The 14,873-nt window shown below is 38.7% G+C and overlaps 6 protein-coding genes across 6 annotated transcripts; 4 read left to right on the top strand and 2 right to left on the bottom strand.

Moving 5' to 3' along the window:
- Nucleotides 1-68: 68 nt before the first annotated feature.
- On the bottom strand, nucleotides 69-3,236 carry FDP41_006112 (uncharacterized protein; the record flags this gene model as incomplete). Its single annotated transcript, XM_044709712.1, has 1 exon — nucleotides 69-3,236. The coding sequence occupies one exon, from the start codon at nucleotides 3,234-3,236 to the stop codon at nucleotides 69-71; it is 3,168 nt and encodes a 1,055-aa protein (XP_044559351.1).
- A 1,564-nt stretch (nucleotides 3,237-4,800) lies between these two features.
- On the top strand, nucleotides 4,801-5,547 carry FDP41_006111 (uncharacterized protein; the record flags this gene model as incomplete). Its single annotated transcript, XM_044709711.1, has 1 exon — nucleotides 4,801-5,547. One exon carries the CDS (start codon nucleotides 4,801-4,803, stop codon nucleotides 5,545-5,547), a length of 747 nt encoding a protein of 248 aa, XP_044559350.1.
- A 656-nt stretch (nucleotides 5,548-6,203) lies between these two features.
- FDP41_006110 (uncharacterized protein) lies at nucleotides 6,204-6,827 on the top strand (the record flags this gene model as incomplete). The annotated part of the gene is made up of 1 exon (XM_044709710.1): nucleotides 6,204-6,827. The coding sequence occupies one exon, from the start codon at nucleotides 6,204-6,206 to the stop codon at nucleotides 6,825-6,827; it is 624 nt and encodes a 207-aa protein (XP_044559349.1).
- A 1,602-nt stretch (nucleotides 6,828-8,429) lies between these two features.
- On the top strand, nucleotides 8,430-10,079 carry FDP41_006109 (uncharacterized protein; the record flags this gene model as incomplete). The annotated part of the gene is made up of 1 exon (XM_044709708.1): nucleotides 8,430-10,079. The coding sequence occupies one exon, from the start codon at nucleotides 8,430-8,432 to the stop codon at nucleotides 10,077-10,079; it is 1,650 nt and encodes a 549-aa protein (XP_044559348.1).
- Nucleotides 10,080-10,130: 51 nt separating this feature from the next.
- FDP41_006108 (uncharacterized protein) lies at nucleotides 10,131-13,045 on the bottom strand (the record flags this gene model as incomplete). The annotated part of the gene is made up of 2 exons (XM_044709707.1): nucleotides 10,131-12,282; nucleotides 12,345-13,045. The coding sequence occupies 2 exons, from the start codon at nucleotides 13,043-13,045 to the stop codon at nucleotides 10,131-10,133; spliced, it is 2,853 nt and encodes a 950-aa protein (XP_044559347.1).
- A 1,048-nt stretch (nucleotides 13,046-14,093) lies between these two features.
- FDP41_006107 (uncharacterized protein) lies at nucleotides 14,094-14,864 on the top strand (the record flags this gene model as incomplete). The annotated part of the gene is made up of 1 exon (XM_044709706.1): nucleotides 14,094-14,864. The coding sequence occupies one exon, from the start codon at nucleotides 14,094-14,096 to the stop codon at nucleotides 14,862-14,864; it is 771 nt and encodes a 256-aa protein (XP_044559346.1).
- Nucleotides 14,865-14,873: the final 9 nt, after the last annotated feature.

Here is a 14,873-nt window from a genome sequence, read left to right as displayed (position 1 = left end):
AAAGATCTTTGTCGATATATGTGAATGTATTGCCATTTGAAAATAATCGAGTCTATTATTATAATAATTTATTTTCTGCTACATCTAGCAACACGGATCAAGTTCTTGACCAATTTCTTACCGAGTGTGGTGACCTTAGGTCCCTTCTTTCTTCTCACTGCACACTTCAATGAGAGCTTCAACTTCTTAATCAACAACAAGAGTTTCTTTGGCAAGTGTTTTCTTGGATTGAACTTATTTCCAAATCTTTTACGAATGGCAGCAGCCTTTCTCAACAATTGCTTAATCTTTCTCACAGTTCTTCGTTGAACCACAGTGGAGGCAGCACGAGCGACTTGCTTGTTCATCTTTCTTCTGAAAGCAATTCTTCTCAAATATCTCTTCTTGGCAGTCTTTGCAACCTTCTTGACTGCCTTCTTCATAGCCTTCTTAGCAGCTTTCTTAATCTTCTTGATTTGCTTCTTGACCTTTCGTTGTCTCTTTGCAAGCTTTTTGGAGAGTTTTCTTGCTAAGCGACGGGCCTTTCTGGCGACTCTTCTTGAACACTTGGCTTTAGCAATGGCTCTACGAGTTCCCTTCTTCAAGGCACGTTTGAACAACTTTCTGGCCTTACGAGCAAGTTTACGAGCACGACGAGCAGCCTTACGAGCAGCTTTCTTCAACTTTCTGCTAGCAAGTTTTCGACGAAGCTTCTTAATCAAAGCTCTCTTTCTTCTTTGAATGTTACGACGAGCACGACGAGCAGCACGACGAGCGACCTTTCGAGCCATCTTCTTGGCCTTCTTAGCTAACTTGCGATTACGACGAGCAATTCTCTTTGCCTTCTTAGCTAACTTCTTCAACAAACGCTTTTGTTTACGAGCAGCCTTTCGGGCTTGTCGTTTTTGTTTACGAGCTTGACGTTGCTTTCGGGAAACTCTTCTCTTTTGATTTCTTTGTTTACGAGTAGCAGTTCTTCTCTTTTGACTTCTTTGTTTACGAGCAGTACGTCTTTGCTTGCGTAATTGACGTTGTTTACGAGCAGCACGACGAGCTTGACGTCTGGCAGCACGACGGGCACGTCTAGCTCTTCTCTTGGCAGCACGACGAGCTTTACGGGCAGCTTCACGAGCAGCTCTTCGTTGGATACGACGGGCTCTTCGTTGAGCTCTCTTCTTGGCTCTGCTGTTTCTTGAACGACTTGGTCTTTGTCTTCTTTGAGATCTTCTCTTGGAGGAGGAAGAACGACGTTGCTTACGAGCTTGGCGTTTTTGCTTACGAGCAGCCTTACGAGCTTGACGTCTGGCAGCACGACGTTGTTGACGTTTTTGTTTACGAGCAGCCTTACGAGCTTGACGTTTCTCCTTTCTTCGTTGTTGAGCCTTCTTGGCCTTACGAGCCCACTTCTTCACCTTTCGATCGAAAGCTCTCTCCACTTGTTTAATGACCTTTGCAATGGATTTACCAACTTTGGATCCAGTTTGAACTTGATCAGAGACACAAGCTCTCAGAGCCAATGGATGTTTCTTACCCTTCAATCCAGCCTTGTAGCAAACCTTGAGTGCCTTTCGAACTTGTTTCTTGGTTGGCTTCTTTGGCTTTTGTGAACGTTCAATCTTTCTTTCGATATGATCATGCAACAAACCAGTAGCACTTTCTTTCATGTAACTCTTATCGACACACAAACCAGCATTGAAAAGAACATCACGAGGAGCTTCAACAACCAATGAAATGTGACCGAAAGATCCTAACGAAGACTTCCATGATGGATTTCTGTACCAAGTGGCAATCAAATGAGCACCATTCTTAGCAGAGACTCTCATGGAGTTTTCAGAAGTTCTCTTAGCAACAGCATTGTCACCCAAAGTGACATCTTCTCCGATTGGAACTTCACTCTTCTTGCCATTCACATAGAAACTGTTGGTCTCGATATTGTATTCAATGGTGTTGAGATTATTGACCTTGACAGCGAAAGCAGTGTTGACACTGACACTTCCCCATCTTCCAGTTCGAGAGTGAACCACAAAATCTCCATCCATGGAAGAAGCCAAAATGTAGTCACCCACTCCATAGAAATCATAATATTGTCCTTTGAAATCAGTGTAATGAGGATCACCAATGGATTGACACTTTTGAAGAGCGAATGATCTCTTTGGCTTCACCACTGGAATACCCTTTTGTTCATTTTTCTTATCGACTTGACGAGCCCATTTCTTCTTCTTCTTGTCAGCAACCTTCTCGACTTGTTTAATGACCTTTGCAATGGATTTACCAACTTTGGATCCAGTTTGAACTTGATCAGAGACACAAGCTCTCAGAGCCAATGGATGTTTCTTACCCTTCAATCCAGCCTTATGACAGACTTTCATGGCAGCTTTAACTTCTTCTCTGGTTGGTTTCTTTGGTTTATGAGAACGTTCAATCTTTCTTTCGATGTGATTGTGTAAAATTCCAGTAGCAGTTTGCTTCATGTAACTCTTATCGACACACAAACCTGCATCGAATTCCAAATTCGAAGGAGCTTCAACAACCAATGAAATGTGACCGAAAGATCCTAACGAAGACTTCCATGATGGATTTCTGTACCAAGTGGCAATCAAATGAGCACCATTCTTAGCAGAGACAGTCATTGAGTTGTCAGAAGTTCTCTTAGCGACAGCTCCTGAACCAAATGTGAATTCTTCACCTTGTTTAACTTCAGCTGGTTGACCATTCACATAAAAAGTATTACTCTCAATATCGTACTCGATGGTATTTCTATTATTGACTTTGACAGCGAAAGCAGTGTTGACACTGACACTTCCCCATCTTCCAGTTCGAGAGTGAACCACAAAATCTCCATCCATGGAAGAAGCCAAAATGTAGTCACCCACTCCATAGAAATCATAATATTGTCCTTTGAAATCAGTGTAATGAGGATCACCAATGGATTGACATTTCTTCATGGTTGTCGCTGGAACAGGAACTTGTTCTTTAGGTGGAAGTTCATCAACAACTCTTCTTCTTCCATGTTTACGACGTCCCAATTTAACAATTCCATCCACAATGGCTCGAATATGGCGATGATGTTTAGGAACATGATGAACGTGTGGATGATGTACAGGTTGAGCATGATGTCTTACGGCTGCGATTGCTCGTTTAATGAAACCACCTCGAAAACGACGAGCTTCAGTGGAGGTGGAGAGCAAGACGACAGCAACGGACAAGACACTCAACACGAGGAAGAGGATGAGACCTCTGTGGATGTGAGTGTTCATTGCGGTTGTATTGTTCGTGTGTGCGTGTTGATATTTTTTTTTTCGGATGCTGACAACTCGGGAGATAGAGAGCGCTGAATTAATTAGACATTTGCGTGAGGTGACTTGACAGTTGACGTTTCAAGTTTATTTGGGTAGTATTGTGGCAAATGAGGGGGTTGCAAAGTGGAATGACAAACAATCCCTTTGTAGTATTATAACTCTGATGCAGAACGAATCACTTGACTCTCTGATGACTTTGGAAATGTTTTTCAATTACGATCAAATGTTTTTTGTTCATGAACTTGTATCTTCTTAATGATGTATTTCACATCCTTAGATCTACTTTTTTTAAGAAAGGAAAGTGAAACTTGAAGTCTGTTGATATTCGGATTGGTGTCAGAACTGGTGATGAAATGAATTACAAAAAGTGACTCTAATTGTTTTTCTCCTAAAAAAACAGCTGTCATTATTTTCGTTGAGGCACGATCATCAACCATCATCACTCCCGTCTAGATTCCTAAATCCTTTAAATTCTGTCATTCCTAATAAATTATTAATAATTAATAGATGTGGATAGACCAAAGAGCTCTTTCCTCAGAGTTGTCTTAATTTGTGGAATAAGCATCGTTCCGTAATATCAAACACTCACACGATGACGACTCATTCTACTGACAAAAGCAATTTATTTTGAATCTCCAATTGCTTACAGAGTAATTTGTTTTGCATGTCCACAATTTTATGGAATCATTGATGTAAAAGAAGATTTCGCTGTACTTGGATGTTGCTATTTCCTCACTCCAACCCTCCTCGTTTATGAATGGACGATGACTCGTCTTTCTTGAAGTCTTTGATTTTAAAGAAAACATCTGTACAAATGAAGTTGTAAATCGTTAACAATTATTGTTGATTGTTTGTTCATCCTGTTAAAATTCGAAAATTTTTACAAAAGGATTCCTACAATTTAAGTTGCATTGTAAATTTCCAATCAATATCCATCACAGGTCCATAATTTTCATGATGACAACCTGACAGTAGCACCATGTTTGGAAGTGTGGTTTCAGAATTTGGTTCTTTTCCATCCCTCGTTGTTATTCCGTTCGCTCGAGCTTGCTGATGATCATTCAACTGGGTGCCCAGGCTTGCACCCTCCAACGTACATGGTTCGATTGGTAATGTGTTTTATACTTTATCCATTCATCGCCATCCAAAGTAAGAATTAGGACTCTATTCAACAAATTTTCGCAAAGCTTTCCAAGGCTATCAATCTACGGAAGTAATAGAAATCAGCCAGTCTGGAATTCACATCAAAAATTGTTGACGAGTTCAGAATTCTGATCTCCAATCAAAAAAATTGGTTGCATTGTAAACCTTTCTCGGAAATTTTCTGACAATAGCCTCTCTTTAAAATCCATACTCTTTCGTTTGTGTCGGTGTTGTCATTCAAAAAAAACCTACCACTTTTGACAACAACAATTCTCTCTTCATCCCTTATTGCTTGTCAACCATGTCAAAAATTTTTTATTTTGCCTTCCTTATTTTCATTTTCTGTTTTTGTGTTCAACAACAACAACAACAAGTCCACATGGTCCATGCTGAAGAACAACAAGCTGCAGTGGGTTCAATCAAAATTGTCCTTACGAGTACAACAGTCGACAGTGGTTCTTCCTTGTCTGGAAAAGTTGTTGTTTATGACAATTCTGGACAAGTTTCTCAAGTGTCTGGAAAGGTGGCTTTGGGACTCCAAAATACTGGAGTTACTTATACAGGACCTTCTAGTCTCGATCTCCAAAATGGAGTTGCCTCTTTTTCCGTCATCCTTTCTTCTCCAATTACTTCAGATGTCATTTTGTTTGCAGGCTTAACGTTTCAAGGCAGTCTTTACACCGATTCAAAAACTGTAAGAGTGAATAACAGTGTTGGAGGAAATAAGGACTACACAGATTATTGGGTCGGTCAATGGACAATTCAATCAGGTTGTGATCTAACCACTTGTTGTTGTTTGGATGGGCAAGTGACAGTCACTCGTGAAGGTTTGAATTTAGTGAAAATACAATCGAATTTGAAAGGTAGAGGATGTGGAGCTACCTTCATTTCCCTCTACATTGGAGGTATGAATTCCGATAATTCTCTTTCTGCAATTCTTGGCTTCGAATCTTACTCAATTACAAGGAGTGGAAGCACTATTCAAGTGAAAAACCTATCGGCTGACCGCTGCAGTGGAAGTGCCGTCTGTACAACAGCCTGTCCTCGTTCCAGTGCTTCTTCATTGAAAGTTTCTTTTTTAGGTTTTGTTGTCATGTTGGTGTCTTTCTTGTTGTTCGTTCTTTAAAAAGTTGAAATAAAACATATCATTTGCTTTACACAGTGTGATTTCTTGTAAGATATATATTTCATGACTATAACCTGAGGAATCCTGATTCTTTTTAATGCATTCTTATAGATCCAATATGACTATCATTCACGCGTTGATGATTGTGGATTTCCTCAAAGAAGAGAAACAGTTTTGAAAAGAGTCAATACTGTCAATAAAAGAAATGTTGTCAAAGGTTCACATTCAAGACCTGTTTTGGTGAACTGGATGCACCTCGTAAATAGTTGACGAGTTCAGAATTCTGATCTCCAATCATTTGTATCATTGTAAACTCAACCCGAGTGTAAGTTTAGACATGCCTAAAAAATTCTAGACAACAATTAGTAGCGAACCGTCTCAACTAAAACTAAACAGTGACATTTCCAGTGAATTCAGAACCACTATACACCAATACAACGACAAGCCAGGACAGTGTTCTGTAACTACAGTTTTCTGATTTCTCCATGTCTTTCCACTACATGGATCAAGGTCTATTGGTTTCCTAATGACATTCTTGTTCGGTTGAAGCGAGAGTGATTCCAAAAATGGAATGAAAGACAAGCTCCAATTACCGAGTTGGGAATTCACATCAAATATTATTGACGAGTTCAGAATTCTGATCTCCAATCAAAAGAATGTTCTCAATTCTAATGGATTGGCAAACATTTAAAGGCCAAACTCTGTCGTCTTCATTTCTGGCATTCAAAAAAAACAACAACCAGAGTCGACAGCAAGAATTCTCTTCTGACATTTCCGAAATGGCCAAAATTTTATATTCTGCATACCTGGGGCTTCTGTTAGTCATTCTATGTGTGTGTGGTTCACAACAACAATTATTCCACATGATCCATGCTGAAGAACAACAATCAGTGAGTATGATCCAACTTGACACTTCAAGTTCAGCCGTCGATAGTGGTTCTCAATTCATTGGAACGGTCACTGCGTATGACTTTTCTGGAAAAGTTTCCACATTGTCTGGCTATGTTGTGACTTTGAGTGTCGAAGGCTCTGGTGTCACTGTTCGAGGACCTTCTTTTGTGACTCTCCAGAATGGAGTTGCAAGTTTTTCCATGTCCATTTCTACTTCGAGCACTTTATATGTCACCATGAAGGCAGAACTGAAGATTGGACTCAGTTCGTATTCTTATTCAAAAAATTTACTTGTGAATAATTATCCTCGTTCCAATGCTTCCTCGTTGAAAGTTTCTTTATTGGGATTTGTTGTCATTCTTGCATCCTTCTTGTTGTTCATTCTTTAAAAGTTGGAGAAGATGTCAGAAGATTTGAATTGTTGAGAATGAAAACAAAGTCACCATGAGAGATTTGTGTTGAGAGTAAGATGGAATTTTAATGTTGTGATCCATGCTTCGCAGAATAAATAATCCGTTTTCTCAATCAATTGATTTTTTTACAAACGACATGTCATTGGTCTTTCCGCGCATATGCTCCAAAGTCATGATTTCCAAAGATCATCAACTAATTGATGATGGTTCTTACGCTGAGAAGAACACTTGTCATGCTCCTGTCATCCATGTAAAATATTGTCAAGTAAGGCTAACATAATATTAGTGTATCTAATCCTCCTATTCTTCTAAACACTTATGAGTAGTAGCAACAGCATCATCATCATGACTCATTCTTTTTCGTTCATAATACACTACAGCAGCATGTTCATCATGAGGTGACGTTTTTTGATCCGTTTCATCTGACCTTTCACCATTGCCACCATTGCCACTCATACTTTCAACATTTCCTTCTTGTTGTATTGTCATTCCTTCTTCATGATGAGAAGAAGAAGGAGGAGGACGAGAAGACAACAACAAATTCATCTTTCGATCCAACACATCCAACATTTTGAAATAACAACAACAACCGTCTTGAGAATGGACAACTGTGAAATGAGCCAAATAAGCCAAAATGGGAATGACAAAAGATGAATAAAAGACCACACGGAACCAAGACGAGAGGAATGATACAACTGGGAGTGGTGCAGAATGACATTGGAGAGGAGTTGGAATTGTTTGAAGTGTTCTGGTTGTTCATGAAGTGGAGTGGTTGTTGTTGCGAATGACGATTGCTCTTCATGGAAGTGGGTGACACTTTGAATGAGTTTGGTTGGTGATTCTTGTTGTGGTCGTGGTTCTCCGATCTGTGCCACAAGAACAATTCGAATGCATGGATCAAGTGGTGTTCGACATACGAATCGGAATTGTTCATCATCATGAACACCACAAAAGCAATGCTAATTATCATCAAAAGTCTTTTCGATTGGATCATCCTTTTCATACAAAGAGAGGATGACCTAGCATTACTCATCGAGGACCAGTCATACCAGTGTTGATGTTCTTGTTGTTGTTTTTGGAGGATTCTTCTCATTTCGATTAATTAATTTGCAAGAGCAACACAAATATTGGTTGGCTGAGAGAAGAGCTCTTTTTTTGAGAGTTGGAACTCGGCTTTTTGTTGCAAGAATGGATCAATGTCTTCTTGTACAACTCGTTCTCTTGAAGCGGACTCATTGTGACAGGAGGGTCATATGAATAATCAATGGTCCTCCTTGATTACTCGAGTAAGGGAGTTAAAAAGTTCTGAAAGTGCGAGCACAAAAAAAATAAGTAAAAAGGCTACAGCACTACAGGTTCCCAAGTTGTCTCCAACCTCAGTACTGATGCAGCTCGACGATGCTTAACTTCTCAAATCGGACGGGATGAGGTGCATTCATCGTGATATGGCCGTAGCCATCGGTTATCTTGAATTCATTCCTTTAACAGAGTTCCGTTCAAAAACGCCCCAAATTTCGTGTTGTCTATACTCGTTCACAATTTTGAGCTGAATTGTAATTTGTTCAAATTCCAGAAAAAATGTCTGACCCAGTGACTACTGTCCCATTATTGGAAATTCATGCAGACATCATCAAGATGATTTGTAGTGAATATTTGCCTCCTCTTCCAACCTTGTTTTTATACCAGAGAGTTTGTAAATCATGGCAACAGAGTCTGATCACGGTATTGGAAGAACAAGGTCCATCATTATTCAAGCATTTACATTTCGGAATCAACATGTTGACTCCCTTGCTGGCAGTTGTGAGAGAAGATGTTGCCGTTCAAGAAGAAGAAGAGAAAGAAAGAAAGAAATTTCAAAAGAAATCCAGATATGATGAGGAAAATACAAGTGAGAGTAAACCAGAGCAGGATGATGAAGCCACACCAACAGAGATCATCATGGAATCCAATGATGATTTCATTGTTATTGATCGCAACATCATAATCAAACGAAACTCACATACTTACTTTCACTCTTTTTTGGACAGCTTTAACAAATTTGGTATTGGTCAACATGTCCTTCAAATCACTCTTCCTTCGATTCGAATTAGCAATGAATTAATTTATTTGCTGTGCAAATATTTTGTGAATTTACAGCATGTCGTCTTTGCTTTGTGTGAACCAGCTAGCTATCGAAACAAAAATCGATGGGAGAACATTGAATGGAGAAAAATTGGGCTCGAGCTGTCAAAAGAAAGAACAACAACAGATGGCAGTGATGCAATAGTTGCTCCTTATTCTATTACAAAGATTACCTTTATAACGCATCAAAGTATGGAAGAGGAACAAGACATTGACTCGATCATGTATTACCTGTTGGAAACATTCATTCAGAACAAAGATGATTTTGATTTTTATTACGCAAAGGAATCTTGTCCAGATTGGTTGCAATTCATAGATCTGATTGAATATGACGATCCAAATTACATTTTCTTGTTGAAAAGACACTCCATTGAGAATGAAATTCCAAGAGAGGTGCATGCGCAAAGGTTTTTAATTGACATGTCCATGTGGGATGATTTTGACAATGATGAGTTTGATGAGACTTATATACATCCAGTGATTAATATCTTAACAGAAAATTGGAAAGGTGACATTGAACATTTTTACAGAGCTAATGTACTACCGGTTCATTATATTCTCTCATCTCGTTTAGGATACAATATTGGTCACGCTCTAGCTGCATCTTTATGGACGAATCTGCATGAAAACATAAATCATAAAAGATTAACAGAAGAGAATATCACAAAATGGAGAAATGGACAAAAAGTCAAAGATGTAATGGCAGGATTGAAGTATTTAATCAATAGAGGATTGGATGTTGTGAAAAACAAAGACAAGTTCAAAGGACTTTCCATTCTTCAGATGATACACTTATCCGATCAGCTTGTGAAAAGCCAAGATTGGAAAACCTCTTATCCAACACTGCTTGATGAGGTGAAAGAAATGATAAAATTATATTCCGTGATGTCGAATAATGACATTCCAGAGATCATTATGGTTGAAGAGAAGAAACATTCAAAGAAAAGAAAAAAGGAGGAGGAAGAATATGTTTTTGAAGAAGAATCAAACGACGAAGATGATGATGGCGACTATGATGAAGAAGAGGAAGAAGATTACGCACCAAAGAAAAAGAAAAAGTCTTCCAACTCGTCAAGAAAAACATCCAATCGAAAAAAAAAGAAATAACAATATGGAGCTAATTGGGGTTATCACGACTTGTCTATTCGACGATATCTTTTATGTGATTTTTGATTGTTCCAAAACTTGCTTCACATAAGGCATCAACAGAGATGGTCGTGTCAACGCCATGTCATAATCGGCCTCTACAAATTCCCATTTGGTTTTCGAAGATGAATAATAATGAAACAAATCCCGATGCATTTCATGATAGAGTTTAGCATACAGTGGTTGATGTTCTTTCCAATGTGTGCACAATTTTTCCAAGTTCGATGACTCAGAATTGGAACGGACGTTTTGTTGGGACGAGTTGGAATGGACGATGTTTTGTTGAGGAAAAATTCCATTCTCTTCACAAGTACCATTCATGAGAAAACGAGAGGTCAAAATAATCAGTGGAATTGGATAATGTCGAATGGATCTTGTTCCATTATACATCATTCTGTTCATAGATTCATATTTTTCGAAGAACCTGCCATCTTTCATTTCTCTTCTCAAAATTTTCATGTGCTCAAATACGGAAGGCATTTCAAACGTTTCACTCCAACATGCATCCACATAATTGGTGAGATGTAAGATTGAAGCATATTGAATAGAAATATTCGAATTAGGTTCTTGAGAAAACATTGGAAACGACAAGACATAGGATTTCACACCTCCTAAATAATATCGTGCATAGAGTCCTTCCTGATGCGAATTCAATTGCCCTATTAGAGAAGGGAAAAGCTGTGTCAATCCCAAGGCCGTCACATATCTCAGAGAATTCAATTGATTCACAAAATATTGTCTCCTATTCGATTCAATAATTTTCATTTTCACGGCCATTTCCTCTTGTTGCTCATGAGCAGGATGTAACAGAATTACACCTCGCAATAATTTAGGATAATAATGCAATAGAGTTCGAGTGGTAAAAGTGGCGCTCGAATGTGAAATCATGACCACCGGTTGACCCAAAAAATTGTCCTTCATTAAGGAACCCACTTCTGAGGCTGTGACATTTCCCAAATTTCGTGGAAATGGACCCGAATTGGAAAAACCATATCCACCTCTTTCCAAGACACACACACGAATATTATTCTGAGCCAACAGTGACATGAAATCGTGATAGTAACATTTTGGACATGCAATTCCCACATCGGCATCCAACAAGACAATATCATCACTTTCTTGCCGCCCTTCGCAATACAAATGAAGTTGAAAACGAGAACTTTTTGGAGGTTTGATCGTGACCATGGTGGCTGCTCCTCCACTCTGCAATGAATAGGAGAGAGTTTTCGCAGTGAAAACAGACTGCATGGCCAAAAGAAGAAGCAAACCAAACAAAACCAACCACATCAAAATCATGCACAAAAATTTCACTGAAAATTTCACAAGGGTCCAAAAATCCCATTTTGCCACCAATTGATGATGATGAGCTAATTTTTGGAGAACGTACTTGTTGTTGTGTCGAGCTATTATGTATTCATGCATTGAAATGAAAAAGAAAGCTAAAATGGAAATGAAAAAGCAACAAGCAAACCAACCGGACACTCGATCATTTCCCAAAAAAGCATCACAGACAAAAATGATGAAAATTAAAATGAAACAAGCGATTAAGGTGATGCATATGACAATGAATCCTACCAATTTCCATTCGTAATACATGAAGGGAGAATAATAGTGAATGGTATGTGGTCGTGAATCGGAGGATGGAACTTGTTGAATCTGAACTCGTGGTTGTGCAGATGAATTTTGAAATTGTGAAGAAGAGTTTTGAGTTTGATTTTTCAATATTGGTTGCGGAGAAGTTATTGAATATTTTCTTGAATACGTAAGGGATTCTCTTCTTTCCATTCGATTCAAATACATTTTTCGACAACACACATAAAAACAATAGGTCATGAACACATCTCCAAAACCGTCCCAAATAAATAAGGTATTTAAAATCAAAAAAGCAATACTGAGCCACAGAACATTTAAAGCATTTCCACCAGCAAAAAATCCTTCATTTTGGGTGCTGTGAATAAGTGACACTAAAAAGATAACGATATAAACAATTTCCATATATAGTAATGCCAGTGTTGAGAATTTAAAGATTCCGTGAATGCAGTTCCACCATGATCCTGAAATTTTTTGTTTTCGATGAGATATATGTCGACTCGATGAAGAACCCGGTAAGAAGGGACTTATAATTTTTGATAATTTTGGAAAAGTTGTGTCTTGTGAAGTTTCCCTATTTCATCCACATTTAAAGAAATTGAACTTGTCACAAAATTTGCATAATATTCAACGTACCATCCAATGGTCTTGTTTTTTTCACCATCCTCAGTCGTCGTATGGGCCAGAAATGGCGTTTTTTCCTTAATATATTTGATCAATCGCTGTTTCACGGAAGTTGCTTGTGGTTGTGACGGACCTTCAGAAACTATTTTTTTTGGAATTTGTTGAGAGTGCTGTTGTTGTTGTGATTTATCTTGTTCCTTTGGTGGTCGAATCGTCACAGGAGATGATTTTGTGTTCCTTCCTTCTACCTCATCCTGAAGATCCTCATTCGAAGGACTTTTTGGTTGCCGATTCAAAGATGGAAACGACCACTCGGAACTTGGAACTGCTGCATCCTGTAGATGACCAGAGGAAAACTCCAAGTTCACTGGCGGAGGAGGTGACGAGCTCGAAATTGTTTTCAAATCATTCGTGTCATCTGCCTCATTCGAAATTTGTGATGTTTGTCTGTAAGGACTCTCTTGTGCATGTTGAGAAGGTTCCACCTCCACTCGATCAATTCGGAATGGATTTTCATTCTCACTCGAGAAGACTTCATCTTGTTGATGCTGATGAAATCGAGGAAGATGATCCTCAATAAATGCATCGCGAGTGGCTGTTGCATTTGTTGTTGTTGTTGTTGATAATGATGATGAGGATGGTGGTGGTGAGAAGGAGGGACATTCCTTTGGAGAGAAATTTCTCTTGCTGTTGTGGAGTGGTTGAATCGACATGGACAAAAGTTGATGTTTCGAGGCTTCTTTCAAGCGACTTTTAAGCGTGTGGTTGAGAATCATGATCCAGAAGACGTCGAGCGAGAAGAACCCTTTTGAAAAGGAGAATAGCAAAATGTTAGAAATTGTGTTTTTGGACAATCTCCTAAAAAGTGAATTTCTCTTCGAACGGTGATAAGGTCGAATGGATGTTGGGACTTTTGAAGGTTTTGAGAAGAATTATAACAATAACTAGGGTAACGTTTGAAAATAATGGATTGTCTCATCTGTGAGGAGCTTAAACAATGGAATGAACTACATTCAATGAATGGACTGTCACTTGCCATTGACCTCGGTCACCCTCGGAATAAATATTGCGCGTTAATGACATGAAGCAAGAGATTCAGTCACGGACTTGGCATGTCAGTTCCATTTTTCGAACACCAAAAGCTAATGCTACTTTCAAAGCATCCTGTTTCCTTCTGCCACTTGTCACTTCCTTCATTTCCGCGTTCAACCACTTTTCTAAAATCAAGTTCGTTGCGATTGTTCACTTCCAAACCACTGTTCAATTCTTCATTCTCAAATCCATAAGGATGATTACTACATTAAAATCGCAGAATCGGTCTTATTTTCATTCATTTAACAAAAAAAACAAAAGCATCACGTGCGTCCAAAACACGATTCTGAACCACACAACAACTCCCTCCAACATTTGACAGTCAAACAAACACTTCATGGTTCATTCAAAATTGTTCTATCTATTCACGTCGTCGTCAAAACTCGAAATTCTTGACTTTGAAATTTCACAAACTTTGAAAGCATGCTTTGTGTGGTTCACTATTGTCCCTCCAACAAGACAATGATGAATCACTTATTATTGAAGAAGCCATCCCATTGTCCTTCCTCCTCTTTAGAGTCTTTAAATAGTAACAGTTGTGGAAGGAGTATTAACAATAATTCTTGTTCTTATTGTTGTCAGAGTGATTCGAATTTGATGACGTCGCGTTCACAGTTGAACTTGTCGGTGGATTCATCTTCACGAAATGTTCAACAGAACAACAACAACATGTGGTGCTCCAAGACGAAGAAATCGAATGACACATGTCCTTCACAAGATGAAGCAACATGCTGTGACCCAATGAAAGGAGAAGGAAACATGTTTGCTCACTCGGTGTCATACCTGTCACATGCCAACGTACCTTATGTGCATCCCTTATCCAACTGCATCTCCTCTCATAAAAACATGCTTCCATCATCCACACCACATGCAAGTCCCGTTCAAGCCTCCATGCATGCTTGTTCTTCACCTCCATCCACGTCAGCTCAAACCACTCACATGCCCGAAAAGAAAAACTCTCCATCGAAATCTTCAAAATCTTCTCGTCGATCACCTTCTCCAAAAACAAACCATCAATCTCCTTCCAATTTATATCATGGAATCAAAAAGCAACACAAAACTTCAAAAGTTTCTTCTTCGTATTCTTCAAAAAGTAAAATCAGTTTGAAAGCTTCAGATTTGATTCGAGTGATGGCTCTTCCTCAATCGATGGCTGCGAAAGAGTTGGGAGTGAGTTTATCGACACTAAAAAGAAGATTCTATGATTTAAAGATGGGAAGATGGCCTGGATTAGCAAATCCAACTGGATATTCACATTATTGTTCGAGCTTGACAAGTGACAGCACTTCGGTGAATTCCAACGATAGCTCAAGTTCCAATCTCTCTAGAAAAGCAGAATTGTCGTACATTATGAATCCAACAAATTTGGATGAAAGTTATTTGGATCAGATTGCTCTTGCAGTACTGAACATTAGCTTTAAACAACATGTCTTTAAATAAAAAAGAGAA

Source organism: Naegleria fowleri, assembly GCF_008403515.1.
Source record: "Naegleria fowleri strain ATCC 30894 chromosome Unknown tig51, whole genome shotgun sequence".
Classification (NCBI taxonomy): domain Eukaryota; phylum Heterolobosea; class Eutetramitea; order Acrasida; family Naegleriidae; genus Naegleria; species Naegleria fowleri.
Note: the sequence above shows the minus strand (reverse complement) of the source record. Positions and strands in the feature narration are given on the sequence as shown.